This window comes from Anas platyrhynchos, chromosome 18 (assembly GCF_047663525.1).
Source record: "Anas platyrhynchos isolate ZD024472 breed Pekin duck chromosome 18, IASCAAS_PekinDuck_T2T, whole genome shotgun sequence".
NCBI lineage: Eukaryota > Metazoa > Chordata > Aves > Anseriformes > Anatidae > Anas > Anas platyrhynchos.
The window spans coordinates 7,705,395-7,718,616 of record NC_092604.1 but is presented as its reverse complement, the minus strand read 5'-3'; the positions used below and the strand labels follow the sequence as shown (position 1 = coordinate 7,718,616).

The 13,222-nt window shown below is 36.4% G+C and overlaps 1 protein-coding gene across 1 annotated transcript in view; it reads left to right on the top strand.

Moving 5' to 3' along the window:
- Positions 1 to 13,222, top strand: part of CDK5RAP2 (CDK5 regulatory subunit associated protein 2) — a 78,563-nt gene that overhangs the window by 13,481 nt on the left and 51,860 nt on the right. The window contains 6 exon segments of the mRNA XM_038164899.2: positions 1,025 to 1,078; positions 1,511 to 1,630; positions 2,240 to 2,332; positions 3,984 to 4,202; positions 9,525 to 9,692; positions 10,525 to 10,695. Of these exon segments, the coding sequence (XP_038020827.2) occupies positions 1,025 to 1,078; positions 1,511 to 1,630; positions 2,240 to 2,332; positions 3,984 to 4,202; positions 9,525 to 9,692; positions 10,525 to 10,695 (825 nt within the window).

Here is a 13,222-nt window from a genome sequence, read left to right as displayed (position 1 = left end):
TGCCCTGCTCTTCTCCATCCCCTAAACATTCATTGTTTATATTGTGGTTTGGCAGTCAATATTCATCCTTATTATCCATGCTTACTGTTCTTTCATTGAGAGATCATTTTCTGCAGACTTTATACCTGTGTTTTATTACAGATACTGTGCAATCGCTTTATAGAAATAAGTGTATACATGTATGGGGTGGGTGTATGTAAAAGCTATCTGTCGATACACAACATCTTGTAGTACATATAGCTGTATTATAACTTAAAATTATAGAAGTTAAGAATGTGACTTGAGAATTTGTTTTTAGAGTTTTTCCACTGTTTTTTGAGTCTTGAGAATGATCCATTCTCAAGTACCAAAACACCTTTTTGTTGTTTCTGTCAAGAACAGACAAAAGGACAAATAGTTCAGTCATGAACTGATTGTCCTTGTATCATTAGTTGAATGAAAAGTTTGAGGTTTGGGTCTTACTACGTCTAAATCAACTTGTCAGAAAAACCTACCCTAGTTTCACAAAAATACTTGTGTCAAGGTGAAAAAAGGGTCATCTTTAATCATTTCAGAGGTGGACAGACTATATAATTCTTTTGGGGTACTGTACTGAAGAGAGAAATTAGAATACATCTGCACAACTCCATTTCTATGTATGATTACTCTTAAAAAAAAAAATACAACCAAACCAAACAAAAAAACTTCCCCAAGGAAAAGTCCTAACAAACATCTCCCGTAATAAAAGCATCCTGCTGATATAAGTCTTATATAAATAATGCATAAATATGTGTTTTTGTTAACTTGTACAGCTGAGTTATCCTGTCCCATTGAAGGGTGCTTCATACTGTGCCCCAGCAGACTTTCAGGAAGCACCTGATACAATATATTCATGCCAAAATGTTGAATATTGTACAGTTCTGAGGTGTATATGAAGTTTGTTCCTTAAAGCTTTGAAGCTTGTTTTATTTCATTTTAATGCTTAATGGGTTGCATTTGTGTTTAGAGTCTTTACTTGACCATAGGAACTGTTTTGTTCTTATAGGCTATTAGAATGGAGCTTAAAAATGAGAGAAATTCCTTTGAAAAAAAGATCCAGGTAAGTCCTAATCTTGCTTCTGTATTTTTGGCCACTTAAAATGCATGTTGGGATTTCTTCTGTTATGTCTTCATAGATACAGAGAGGCCTTGACTTGAAAAGAAGCAAAGCAGGTACTTCGGTAACTTTTATTTTTTAAAGGGAGGTGACAGGAAAGATCCCATTTTTTGAAGCAATTTTCAGTAAGTTAATAGGCATGTTCATCAAATACTGAAGCTGTATGGTTGATACTTGTGGCCAGCACATGAGATTTAGCTTCTTTTACTGTATTCCAGGCATATCTTTAAGACGATGACTTGCATTTGAGACTATATTTAATACAAGTAATTTGAGTAATAAGATATAAGAACTCCGAGAGAATGTACTTCTTAATGTGCAGTTACAATATGTCTTAGTAGAAAGTTAATGCAACTTTGACATAATCTAATTTAGTCTCTTCAAGAAGAGCTGCAAGAGAGAGAAAACGAGCTTGCTGTTGAAAAGAAGAATGGTTTGAAAAGGGATAAAACCATTCAAGGGCTAACTGTTGCCTTAAAAGCAAAGGAAAAAGAGGTATGACGTCTGCGATCTTGCTGGTTTTGTAGAACTATCACTGTCACGGGGGTGCATGTTGTATGTGTCACAGGGATTGTTTGATCTCACTTGTAACTGTTTAGGAAGCTTCTAGTAGGTCCTAAATTGCTGCTGTCATGTCTGTAAGCACTTCTGTTTGTTACCTAGAGTTTTGTGTCTTTGACTGGAGGGAGTGGGGAAGATACTTAACTGATTCTTTGTCCCTTAAGAATTTAGAGGAAAAATGTTTTCAGTTGCACACTGCTTTTTATCAGCTCTGAGCACCACTTAAAAGGTATGAGAAGTATTTTTTTGTTGTTGAGTAAGTGGAGCTGTCAAAGAAAGGTAAAATAGTAGGTCAATGTCAGATGAAATTTGGATTTTATGGAAGAGTGGGAAATGTTTAACTTGAGTGATAGGTAGTCTAGTGAGTGCTGTATAAGCCAAGTTGCTTTATGTGAGATTTATTATGATGTATTTGATGTTTTTGTTCTTAAAAGTATTTGTTTTGTGTAGTTGGATGGATGGGTAATGAGATGGTGGGATAGCTATTACTGAATCCCATCCCTTGGAAATAACTTTCTAGTGTTCATTTTACTTTACTTAAAGAATGAGGAACTTGGTTCTGAAATTGAAGATCTAAATGCTTCACTGACTAAGGCAAGAGAGGCAACTCACAAAGCACACATGCAAAAATTCAAGGTAAGAAGCAAGCAGTTAATGTTTTTTTCTTCCCTGCAGCTCCCTTTTCCATAATACTGTATAGCAGGTACAGCTTTGTACATTTGAAGGTAAAGGAATGGAAAGTAATTTAAAGTACTTTTTTGAATGCTTAATTTTCTTATGAAACAAGTTTCCCCAAAACATTTCTGCCTAAATGATTGAGTCTTAAAATGTCCGATTTCTTATCTTGTTTTTTCTTCTGTAACAACTGAGAAGGGAGGGAGAAATGTGTAAAAGCAAATGAGGGGAAAAAAATAAAGACATTTGTGAAATTGAGATAATACTGAGTTCTTTATTGACTTAAGAATGTTTTGGTGGTTCTTCAAAAGTATGCTAACAGCACACTCTTCCACATAAGCAGAATTGAACCTAGGTATGAGAGACTTGTATTTCTTCATATAACGAATACGAAACCACTATCTATAAAATAGTGGAGTGTTGTGAAAATGTGATTTAGTAATGCTTTTGTGTGTGCAGAGGAGAGAACTTTATCATAATCTATGCATTATAAAGGTCTTAATATGTCAGATGAGAGAAAGAAGTTTGATTTTAAAATAGACTGCAGAATATTTACCAACTCATTTCAAAATGAAGTCTATTATAAGGTGGACTTGGAACTTTCAGTAATCATTACTGATTAATGGCAATAATGACTCTTTCATTATGATGATTGTTCATCCACTTGGTCTCTTACCTCAGCAGGAATGGAAGAGGTTCCATATGCGTGCTTCCAGGCTACACTCTGCTGCAGTTTTGTGACTGTATAGTTTTTTGTTTTGGAATAGTGTTTAGTATCCAGAGCACCTCCATTTCTTCAAAAGCTACTTAATTTGACTTAAGCCCAAATTTGTGTTCTCTATGGAAAAAAGTACATCCTGTGTCATCTTAAAGTCATTTTGGCCTGTGTGTGAACCTGTAGCTTATGTTTGTTACTTAACACCACAGAAATTCAGTGTTTTTGAATTACTCTAATTTTAGCCCTTTTATTTTTGAGAAGTTCTAGGTTTAAAAAGTATGCAAGTAATTCTTCCTGTCTACAGGATCCATTTTGCTCTTTCACAAACTATGCAAGCCTTTCTCCTCATGACTCTGCTAGTTAGCTACAAACTCTTGTTGAAGGCAGCTTTCTGTGATTAGATTGTTCTGCATAGCCTTCTACCCGTCACCTGTGTTGTGAACTTCAGGGAGACCAGTTATAACAGTATTTGATAGGGAAGAACAGAAATCACGCTTGCTATTTCATATACTAAATATGCTTATGACTTGGTAACTACTTGACCTAGTCTGGATTCACATTGACCCCAAAATAGTCGTCATCATCTAATGGGAGCTTTGGGAATCGATAACAATATGGTCTCATTTGCCTTATGGGCTCCTTTGCAGATGAACCTTTATCTAATTCTCAGTTATCTCTAAGACTGTCTTATGCTGGATTGTCACTTTTGACATCAGATACTCAAGAAAATTTTCAGTGTAACGTTTGCCTTGTTCAGGTAACTGTAATTTCACTTTTTTACCTTAAGTTTGGTGTGCTAGAAGGATCGTGTGTGTGGTGGAAGCAACAGAAGTAGAGACTCCTAGGTTATACAGATTACCCTTATAGGCTTTGAATGCTGCTTTTATGTTTCAGGGTGCTGAGGATTATCAAGCTCTCTTGATAGAAAAAGAGACCCTCTTAGCAGAGCTGCGTTCAGAAAACCTTACAAAGGATGCTGAGAACCGTAAACTACAGAGGAGGATTAAAAGGACCGATCAAGAGCTAAATGATTTGAATGTAGAAAGAGAGAAAATGGAGAAAGAGCTGGATGAAGCACAACTACAGAAGAGCAGAAGTGACAAAGCTATTAATGTTATTATCACTTTTCCTTTATTTCATAAAGTTTAAAAATATTGTTTTTATATGTTACTAGCATGTCCTTTTCTAACAAATTTATATTTTTAACTTGAAAGCTTTCTTGAAAAGCAAATGCATTTGTCTGAAGTCAACGTTCAAAAGAATGTGGCCAAGCAGACTGAGGAAAATTCTGGCACTTAGTCTGCACAGAAAAATATCTTTTTATAACAAATTTCTTTTTGGTAGCCTTAGCCAAGTCCTAGATAAAATGATTAACCTTTGTAAGTGGTAAATGTTAACTATTGGTTTCTAATTCTTGATGGTAGTCAGAACTTGCACGACAATGTCTTATTTCTGCTGTATTTGCTGTGTTACGTCTGTATATTGTCTTAGAAGAGTTAAAGTAGTGCACTTTAAGTTCTAAGACAATGCAGGAGTAAGCCACTTGTGATCTTAAGCCAAACTTCAGCTTGCTTTTTGCTAACATAGCTTGGGCACTGTAAAGGCTGTATACTAATGTCAGTTTTTGCTTGTAAAATCCCCAAAGCACAGGATTAGTCAATCACAGTTTGCTGTAAAAAAAAAAAAGTGCTATTTATGTTTATTAATTTTGCTTCCTATTCTTTTTATTTTTTTTAACCTTAGTGTAAATGTCTGCTTGAGCTCTTCTGCTTCTAACATGCACAGCTCATTCAACAAAGTGAAGGATCAGGTTTCTTGTTCTCATCCTTTCTTCAAAGGATGCACTTGCTGCTGAGTGCTTGACATAATGTACTTCTCACCTGTATGTCATGTCATGTGGATTTTTCTGAAGTCTTACAGTTGCTTTTCTTAGGGCAGCATCTGCATAATGAGTGGACTCCTGCCCAGGTTGCACAGGCTGGTACACTTCACTTAGGGATTAGCCTCTTGCTGTATTTAGTAACATAAAAGATGAAATGAGGTTGTATTTCTTCACTTAATATTTTGCTCTATTTATTAAATAAGCAGCTCATGAAATAAAGCATGTAGACATGGAAATTGCTGCACTGCAATATTACATAAAACCAGTAGAGGGATCTCTTTACCTACAAACAAATAAGGTCCCTTCCTCCCCTACCTTCCCCCTGCAGTTATTTAACTTACCGTTTTCGTTGATTGTCAACTGCGGTTAGGCTGCCGTCACACAGTCTCTATCTTTGCTGTGCTTTGAAATTTCTTCTGGGTGTTGAGGTTAAGGGGAGAAAGAACAGATAGCTCCTGTCAGTAAAACAGCCACAAAGAACATATTTTATTGATTTAAAGTATTTTATCTTTAACTGTCTTCTCCATTCAGAGCCTTTTTTCATCTTTCAGGGGAGCTAGAATATAAATCTTTATAGGAAAGGCAGGAAAAATAGGACTGAGTAGGGATTTGCCAGGGGATTCGAAGTTGCTTGTATTACAGAAGCCTATTTGACTCCATTATGTCCAAGTTTTTCATGTAAATGACTAGTTCCTTGGGGGAAAGCATTCCTGCCAAAAGATGAGCAGTCTTTTAAAAATTATATCCCTAACCTGTTTCCTATTCCTTGCAGAACGGCTGTTTCAATTTCAGAGTTGCTAGTACATTTAGATATAGCAGCCCTGCCTGTGAAATGTTGCCCATTAAGTAGTAGATATGTGGGAGTAAAAAAATATGCTGTGATATTTTGCTCTTTGACAAATAGAAAACCACTTCAGTCATCTGATGCAAAATTCTTATGAGACAGCCCTAAAAATCCTATTCTATTTATTCTCTGAGAAACCTACTTATCAGTGTTTCTGCTCTGTTAGGATGAAGCTAGCACAGGTGTGTCTAAACTGTAGAAATTGCCATTGACATCTGTAATGAACTGCTGTCTTAACTCTTCCCTCACTCCCAGGGAAGGTTTTAGACTTTTCCTATTGTGTTGTTGGGGTAATCTCAATTTTTTTGCATATATCTGTCTGGGCAAATGAGCACATGCAAAACCTTAGAGAGCCAGAAGAGGTACTTCTGCCTTGTTGAAAGCCAGTTTGTCTGGAGGTGATTAGTCATTACTGTCCTTGGATGGAAGAAGGTTAAACTAAGTTAATTAAGATTGCTAAATGTGACCTGATCATCCACATCAGACCAAACTACTGCTCAGTAGCAGGAGGCTTTTGCAGCAGCACATGTTCTTGAGTGCTCTCCCTGCCTAAGGGGGGGTAAGTGCCCTGCCTTTTTACTGAGTCAACTTCAAAAGCAAAAACTTTCAGGTCAGTGCTTTCCAGAAGCTGCTGTTGGGCAGTACTTCAGTGTCATTTTAAGCTCTCTGAAATAACCTTTGGGCATGTGTTCTCACAACTGATGAGCAATAACCATCAACACACCCTTAATGCTGCATCCTTGGCCACGTTGCTGTGTCTGTAACAGCTCAGTATTTCTTCGTCGAAGAGTTTGTTCAAGCTCAGATCATTTAAACATGAAACCGTTCTTTCTCCAGATCTAAATGCAGACAATTAGAGCATGTTTACTTGTTTTTCATAGTTGATCACTTGATTAGGGGAAATGCAGAGAAAGTCATTAGGTAGACTTTATTACCTAGTCTTCCTGCTTGCCGTTCAGCCTGAGAGGGAGGTTTTGGAGCCTCATGACTTAATTATTCACCAACCTGTTTCCCATCTGACAAGGAGGGGGAGGCATCTGCTCCAGTCTTTGACATTACACTGCTTCGCGTTCATTTTTCTTAGTTCAACTCTCATTAATCATAGAAAAGTCTCTTGGGGAAAAAGGTTGGCAGAAGGAATAGGGAGGTTTATGCTCTGAGAACCATAGGTACTCTATTATCCTTGCAGCTCAATGTATAGAAACCAATAGATTTTCTCCCAGACAATTTGAGTGGTCAATGAGTTCAAGCAACCTGCTATGGTGATGGATAGTTTTGTGCATTACAGAATTCTGAGTTATGCAAAGAAACTAACTCTCAGTGTCAACTCTGACTTGTTTGGGAAGGATTTAAGGGAACTTTGTGGGCAGAATTAGTGGAGATGAACTCAAACTACAAGTCTCTTGCAGGCTTTTCTTTTTCTGTTTTCTGCAATAACACGTGTTGTCAGTCCAGCTCTTTCCCTAATCCTTGCCATAATGTTTGTGCTGTTTTAAAGGCAGAAGCTTGGTCTCTGTACCTGACAAGTGCTGCACACTGAAAAGTCAGTCTAGGTCATCAAGGGTGTAGTACTGTTATTGCAACAGCATGCTTACTATCTGGGCATGCCTGCGTCTTCTCTTAAATCTGTTTAGGGTTTTCATAAAGAGAAATCATGGAGTATTGATCATTGAAGTTACAATACAGATCACGAGTATTTCTTTGAAGTTGGGTTACCTAGTAGTGGTACAACAGCACAAAAATGATGCAAAAATAAAAAAGAGTGACCTTTGCAGTGCATCATGAAAACCATAATGCTGCAGTTAGTCCTTTACTTTCACTTCAAGTGTTGTATGTGATGTGACCCACTTGAAGAGTTGCATAGCTTGAAGCCAAAAGGCTCAGTGGTTATGAGATGTTACACAACTTCCAAAAGAACTGCTCTGTGCTGCAGTCTACGGTTTTAGCTAGTAGTTAATAGAAATAGAAGCATATTTGAGACTTTGAACGTATACACAAAATTTGGAGTTGGTTTTGCAGTTCTTCATTTTTCTTTGGCAAACAAGCAGTCCTTTTGGTCATGAAAAAAAATACCTTTATTGATTTGCAGAACAGAGGGTATAAGCATACAATAACATTTGATGAGTTTTTGGGGGGAGCTATTAGCGATGTCTTAGCTGATTCCTGGTAATGAAGCTAAGATTAAGCAAGTAAACCAAAAGGCATCGCAAATGACAATTTGTGTTTAATGTGCAAAATAAACAGAAATAAAACACTGCAGTAGTAAAGCGATGTTAAAGATTTGATGTGAACCTGCATGAAGCAAGGTAATTAAGTCAAGAAAAGGACATAAAACAGTTTGTAAAGAGAATGCAATTAAAGTGTCACTAGTACTATTTCCCTGTACTTAGAATAAGAAACAACTATTGAATTTTAAATCCCAGCGGAGGCAAATGGAAAGTTTATAGGTGACTACCATATGTGCAAACTATTTAAAGGGCTTATGGTACCTCACAAATGAGCCCTTTTTGGAAATAAAAGGAGCACATTTATTTGAAGATGTAGGCTGTGTTACCCAATTCGTTGGGTCTGAGGAGTTTAGATAATACAAAGGCTTCTGTAAGTTTTAGTTGTTTAATTTTAAGCAACAGTGCCTTTGTAAAAGGCTTCTACTTCCCCTTTTCCACAGTCTTTGCAGTAAATGTCCTAGGTCATCTTGCAAAATAAAAACTTAGAAAATGAAGCTTTGTGTATATACAAGCTATGTATTTTTCAGTTTGAAACTTCTAACAGATCAGCAAAAAAGTTGCATTGACACAAAGGGTGGCAGTGGGAGAGAAGCTGAAATGGTAGAACGTTATCGGAGCTTTATTTAGCTTTTCCAGTGCTCTGTGTGCCCGCACTTTTCCACTCTATAACTGGAAACTGGCTATTAATAACACGCTAATAATTTCATCTATATTTTCATTGATTCAGTGATTTTCCCAGTTAGTAGTAAAATGTAAAGAATAAGAACTATTTGATGTTATTGAAGGGAACCAAAGGTTTTACCTGGTGGGTAGATTTTCAGATGGCAATTTTTCGATTGAAATAGGACAGCATCAGTAGGAACACAGATGAGAAAACTGTAATTATGGTCACCATCAAGTGTGTGACTTGCGAATTAGGAGATACTGCTTTTTACATCACAGTAGGCCGTGTTGATCCCAACAGATACCAGGGTCCTTTGGATTTGCTACTGAATCAGGTTATTGAAAGAGATTTCTGTCTTTTCAAAGTAAAATGGACAATAAGTGGGTGTTTACTGATAGTTGTGTTGTTTCCTTGTCTTAGTTACCTAATCTTGAAGCTGCAGGAAAGGAAGAAGAGCAAATGACAAACCATTTTTTTCCTATTTGTAGTAATGGATGAAACTGACTCAGAAGTTAGTGTTTGTTTTGACAGTGGCAGCATGATATTTCTCAGCGTTGGAGTCCAGTCATTCTTTATGAAAAGCATGTGAACAATAACAGTTTAGATTTTTAGAAAGCAATACTGACACCTTATCTACAAGTTTTCTTTTATTATAATCACTGATACTAAGAGAAAGATACTGGCTTAAATACATTCTCCAGACTATTTGGTGATATGCGTAATCTAAAGTAATGAAAAGTTAAGCTATTAATGTGGCTTGTCAATCTTAAACATTTTTAAAGTTGATTTGCTAATTATTCAGTTTCATTTTTTGTAGGACCTTAGAAATCAACTAGAGAAATTACACGGTGAAATGACTGAGAAAGAAAAAGCAGTTGAACGTTACAATATTCTTTTGAGTGAAAGCAATCAGAAGTTGCAGAGCCAAGAACTAGTTATCAAGCGGCTAACAGACAGTGTCAATCAAAAGGATCTGTTGCTTCAGGTAGGTTGACTTGAGTTGAAATTAAAAAAATGAAAAATTATAATTTGATTTTGCATGAGGAATGATTACAAAATCCCATTTGTATTTGGAATTACTGCTGATTTTGATGGTAATCCTTCACTTATAATAATGTATTTGCAGAACAGACCTAATTTTAGAGATCTGTGGTGTTAAAAGATTTTTTGTTAAGGTTTTATTAAGCACTTGTACAAAGGGGAGAAAAAAAGCTTTACTAATACTTATGTAGATTTTTCACTGATGTGTTAGGGTACTTTAAAAGCTCTGAAGTGCCTATGATTTACAGTTTGTTGTGCAGAAACTAGAAGTTGAGGAATAGACATAGACAGTGAAATATTTTCTCCTTTTTTTTTTTTTAATGAAAATGAGCACTTTCAAAACAAGGCATGTGAGAAGGGAGCTGTCTGAATCTTTAAAGAACCTCTGCTTCAAACATTTTGCAGCTGGAGGTATAATCCTGAAAAGTACTGGTGGTATTCAACCAGCAAAGCAAAGACAAATAGTTGACGTTGTTCTGTACATGGAGACCAAAGTATATTCCTTGACTTAATGCATAAACACTGCTAAGTTTTCAGATGTAATCAGATTTTTATTTTTTTATTTTTTATTATTTAAATGATTGGATAGCTGCCCAAAGCTTTTGTTTGATCTTTATTTTTTTTTTTTTTTAGTTTCTGTTTTGGTATGCTGAGCTCTTCTTTTGTGAGATTTGTATAGAATGTTTGGACGTTTCCTGAATTTTGTTTGTGTACTATTTTGCAGTATAACAGCAGGGTAAATTTTGCAAAACCATATTGTTGTTTTCTTTTGTTAGAACCTTGATGAAACAATTAAAGAAAAGGATGGAGAATTGCAGGAGCTGCTGAATAAGAACAAGAACCTTCTAAGAGCCAATGAAGAACTTGAACTGAAAAATGAGGGTTTAGTAAAGGAAAAATGTGCTGTACAGTCACAGTCAATCATCAGGATAGTCAGAGAGGTAGAGGTGAGTTTCACAGAACTGTGATCATTTTCAGATAAATACTTTGACGTTAAATTAATAAGAATTTTCCCTTTGACTTCAAACTTTGACTTCAATATGCTTTGTAAATCATCCATGTAGCAAGGGGCAGTTTTTCCTGAAGATCAGAACCATCTTAAAATGTTCTGTAATATTAAAACTATAACAATGACTTTATTAATAATAGAGTTACATTTTTAGGTCACTTGAAATGTTTTAAAAGCATATGATTGTGGTGGTGTTGATATGGCATCAAAAGTGTATGTAGTATTGTACGCTGATGGATTTATATGGCATCACTAAAAACTTTACTTCCTGAAAGTGCATCAAATACTTTGCCTGCCTACCATAAAGATGTAGAGTTTTGTGGCTATTAGGGCAGATGTACTTCCCTGAATGAGAGGGTATCTGCACCTGAGAAGCATTGTAGGGGAAGGTTTGTGAGCTTCTAATAGATAAGGGGAAGGGCTGAACTGAACTAGTGACCACAAGAGATACGGGTAGGAGCAAAGATGTGTTTAGAACAAGAAAAAAAATAGCTTAAAGCAAGAGGAGAAAGGAAATAGCGTAGAAATATATATATGTATATTTATATTAAAAAGATGAATAATATATGCCCATTATTTTATTTGGTGCCATAAATTGAGAAGAATTGTAGATGCCTGAAATCTGAGGTCAGAATTCGAAGACTCAAAATGTAGAGTTATTTTTTTTTCTCTTCTACTTTTGTACTACCCAAAAAAATAAAAAATAAAAAGAGAGATCAGGAGCTGGTGGGAAGGTTTGATCACTTGCTGATCCATCCATGCATTTATTATTACTGTGTACAGACTACTGGACAAATAAGCCGCTTTTAGAGATATGCTACATTTTTTGTCTTTTTTTTCTGTTGTTTGCAGTATGGTCTGTTAAGATTTCTAAAAGCATCAGGCAAAATAACAAGAATTAGACTAGTACCTCCTAGTGGAAGAGAAAGCTATTTAGTTTCTTTAATTATGTATCAGTCATTAAAGAGGTTTTCTCAAGGATATTTAAAATAAAGAAAGCCAATGACAAAGGAAACACGAGTACTGTTTCTACTGTCACAATCTGAACACACTGGTGATGAGATGTTTAATATGTTATGAACACTATTATTAAACAAGGTAGGTGTAAGCACAGTTTGAGACACAGGTGTTACTTGGCAAGCTAGGAGCAAAGGAGCCTCATCACTGCTTGCCAGGGTACCAGTGCAGAGCACGTTGAAGTACAGATGGATATACAGACTGAGAAAATGAAGTCTGGGAAAGGCTAGGTAGAAATTTTACCTCTGTAAAACAAACCGCAGTGCATGCACATAACTTCTGTCATGAAGGGAACCAAGGCTGATGGAAAATCATACAGAATTAATGAAAATCCAACACTAACTTTCCTCTGTACACCGCACTTCTGAAACAGGTGCATAACCAGGAGAGAGAACAGTGGCAAGTGAAGCCATGCATGGTAATGACCCAGTACCCACCTTCTAATCACAATCTATTCTCTGTTGCTGGTTCACTTAGTGATTGTGAACAATACCTAATCACAATCCATTGTCCTCTCAGCTCAACCTCTATGTAAGATATCACCTCTGTGAACCCATTTCAGCATATTAATCATAAGTTTTTGGACACAGATTATCCAGAGCTATGCTCTTATTGGCTGCCTTGGACTCTTTGATGACTTTGCAGTGCTGCACCAACTCTCAACAAACGCACAGCTGGATCCTCCCCACCAGAGAGAACAGAAACCAAGCTCTTCTGGCCTCACTGATCTCTAAAGTTGAAGAAACTGAATTGAGAGATGCAGAACTTTCTCTCTTTCATCATACCTTTTAACTCTATTTTAATGTAATGATAAATTTTAAAGCAACCAACATCCAAAGCTCTGCTGGGTTCCTCGACCAGGCCAGGGAAGATAAATGACAGTTTCTAATTAAAGTTTGGATTCTTGAGCCACTGTCATGGGCTAGAGAGAAAGAAAGGGAGTGTGCAAAAGCACTGATGATTAGGTTAGTCATGCAACTGCTGACTCTGGTATCTGTGAAGCCTTGGAATTAAATATTTTTTTCTAGCCAAGGAATTTAGAAGCACAGTGGACTCGATATAATTTTGAAGACTTTATCTGGTTTTGTGCTTAATGCTCTTCTTTCACCACCAACACTCCTTTACTTACAAAGCTCTTCTTGTTGGAACATTTGTTAGGCAAATATATTTCTAGCAGTGGTTTAGACCTTCGCAGTTCATTTTAATACTCAGAAAAGCAGATAAATTGAGAAAGGTGCCTCTTGCTCAGTCCTTTAGCTATGCTTCTGGGTTCTGTTATGTTGCACGTGTAACCTTGCATACAGCAGTAAGGGGCCACAGTGATGTGAGTTTTAATTCTAAATTGACTTCTCTAAGTGCACAAAAAGTCCTTGGATTTGCTGTAATATCTTTCCTTAACGTCTGTTTCTGAGAAGGGGAGCTTATATACCACTCGAGGGTGGAGTAGG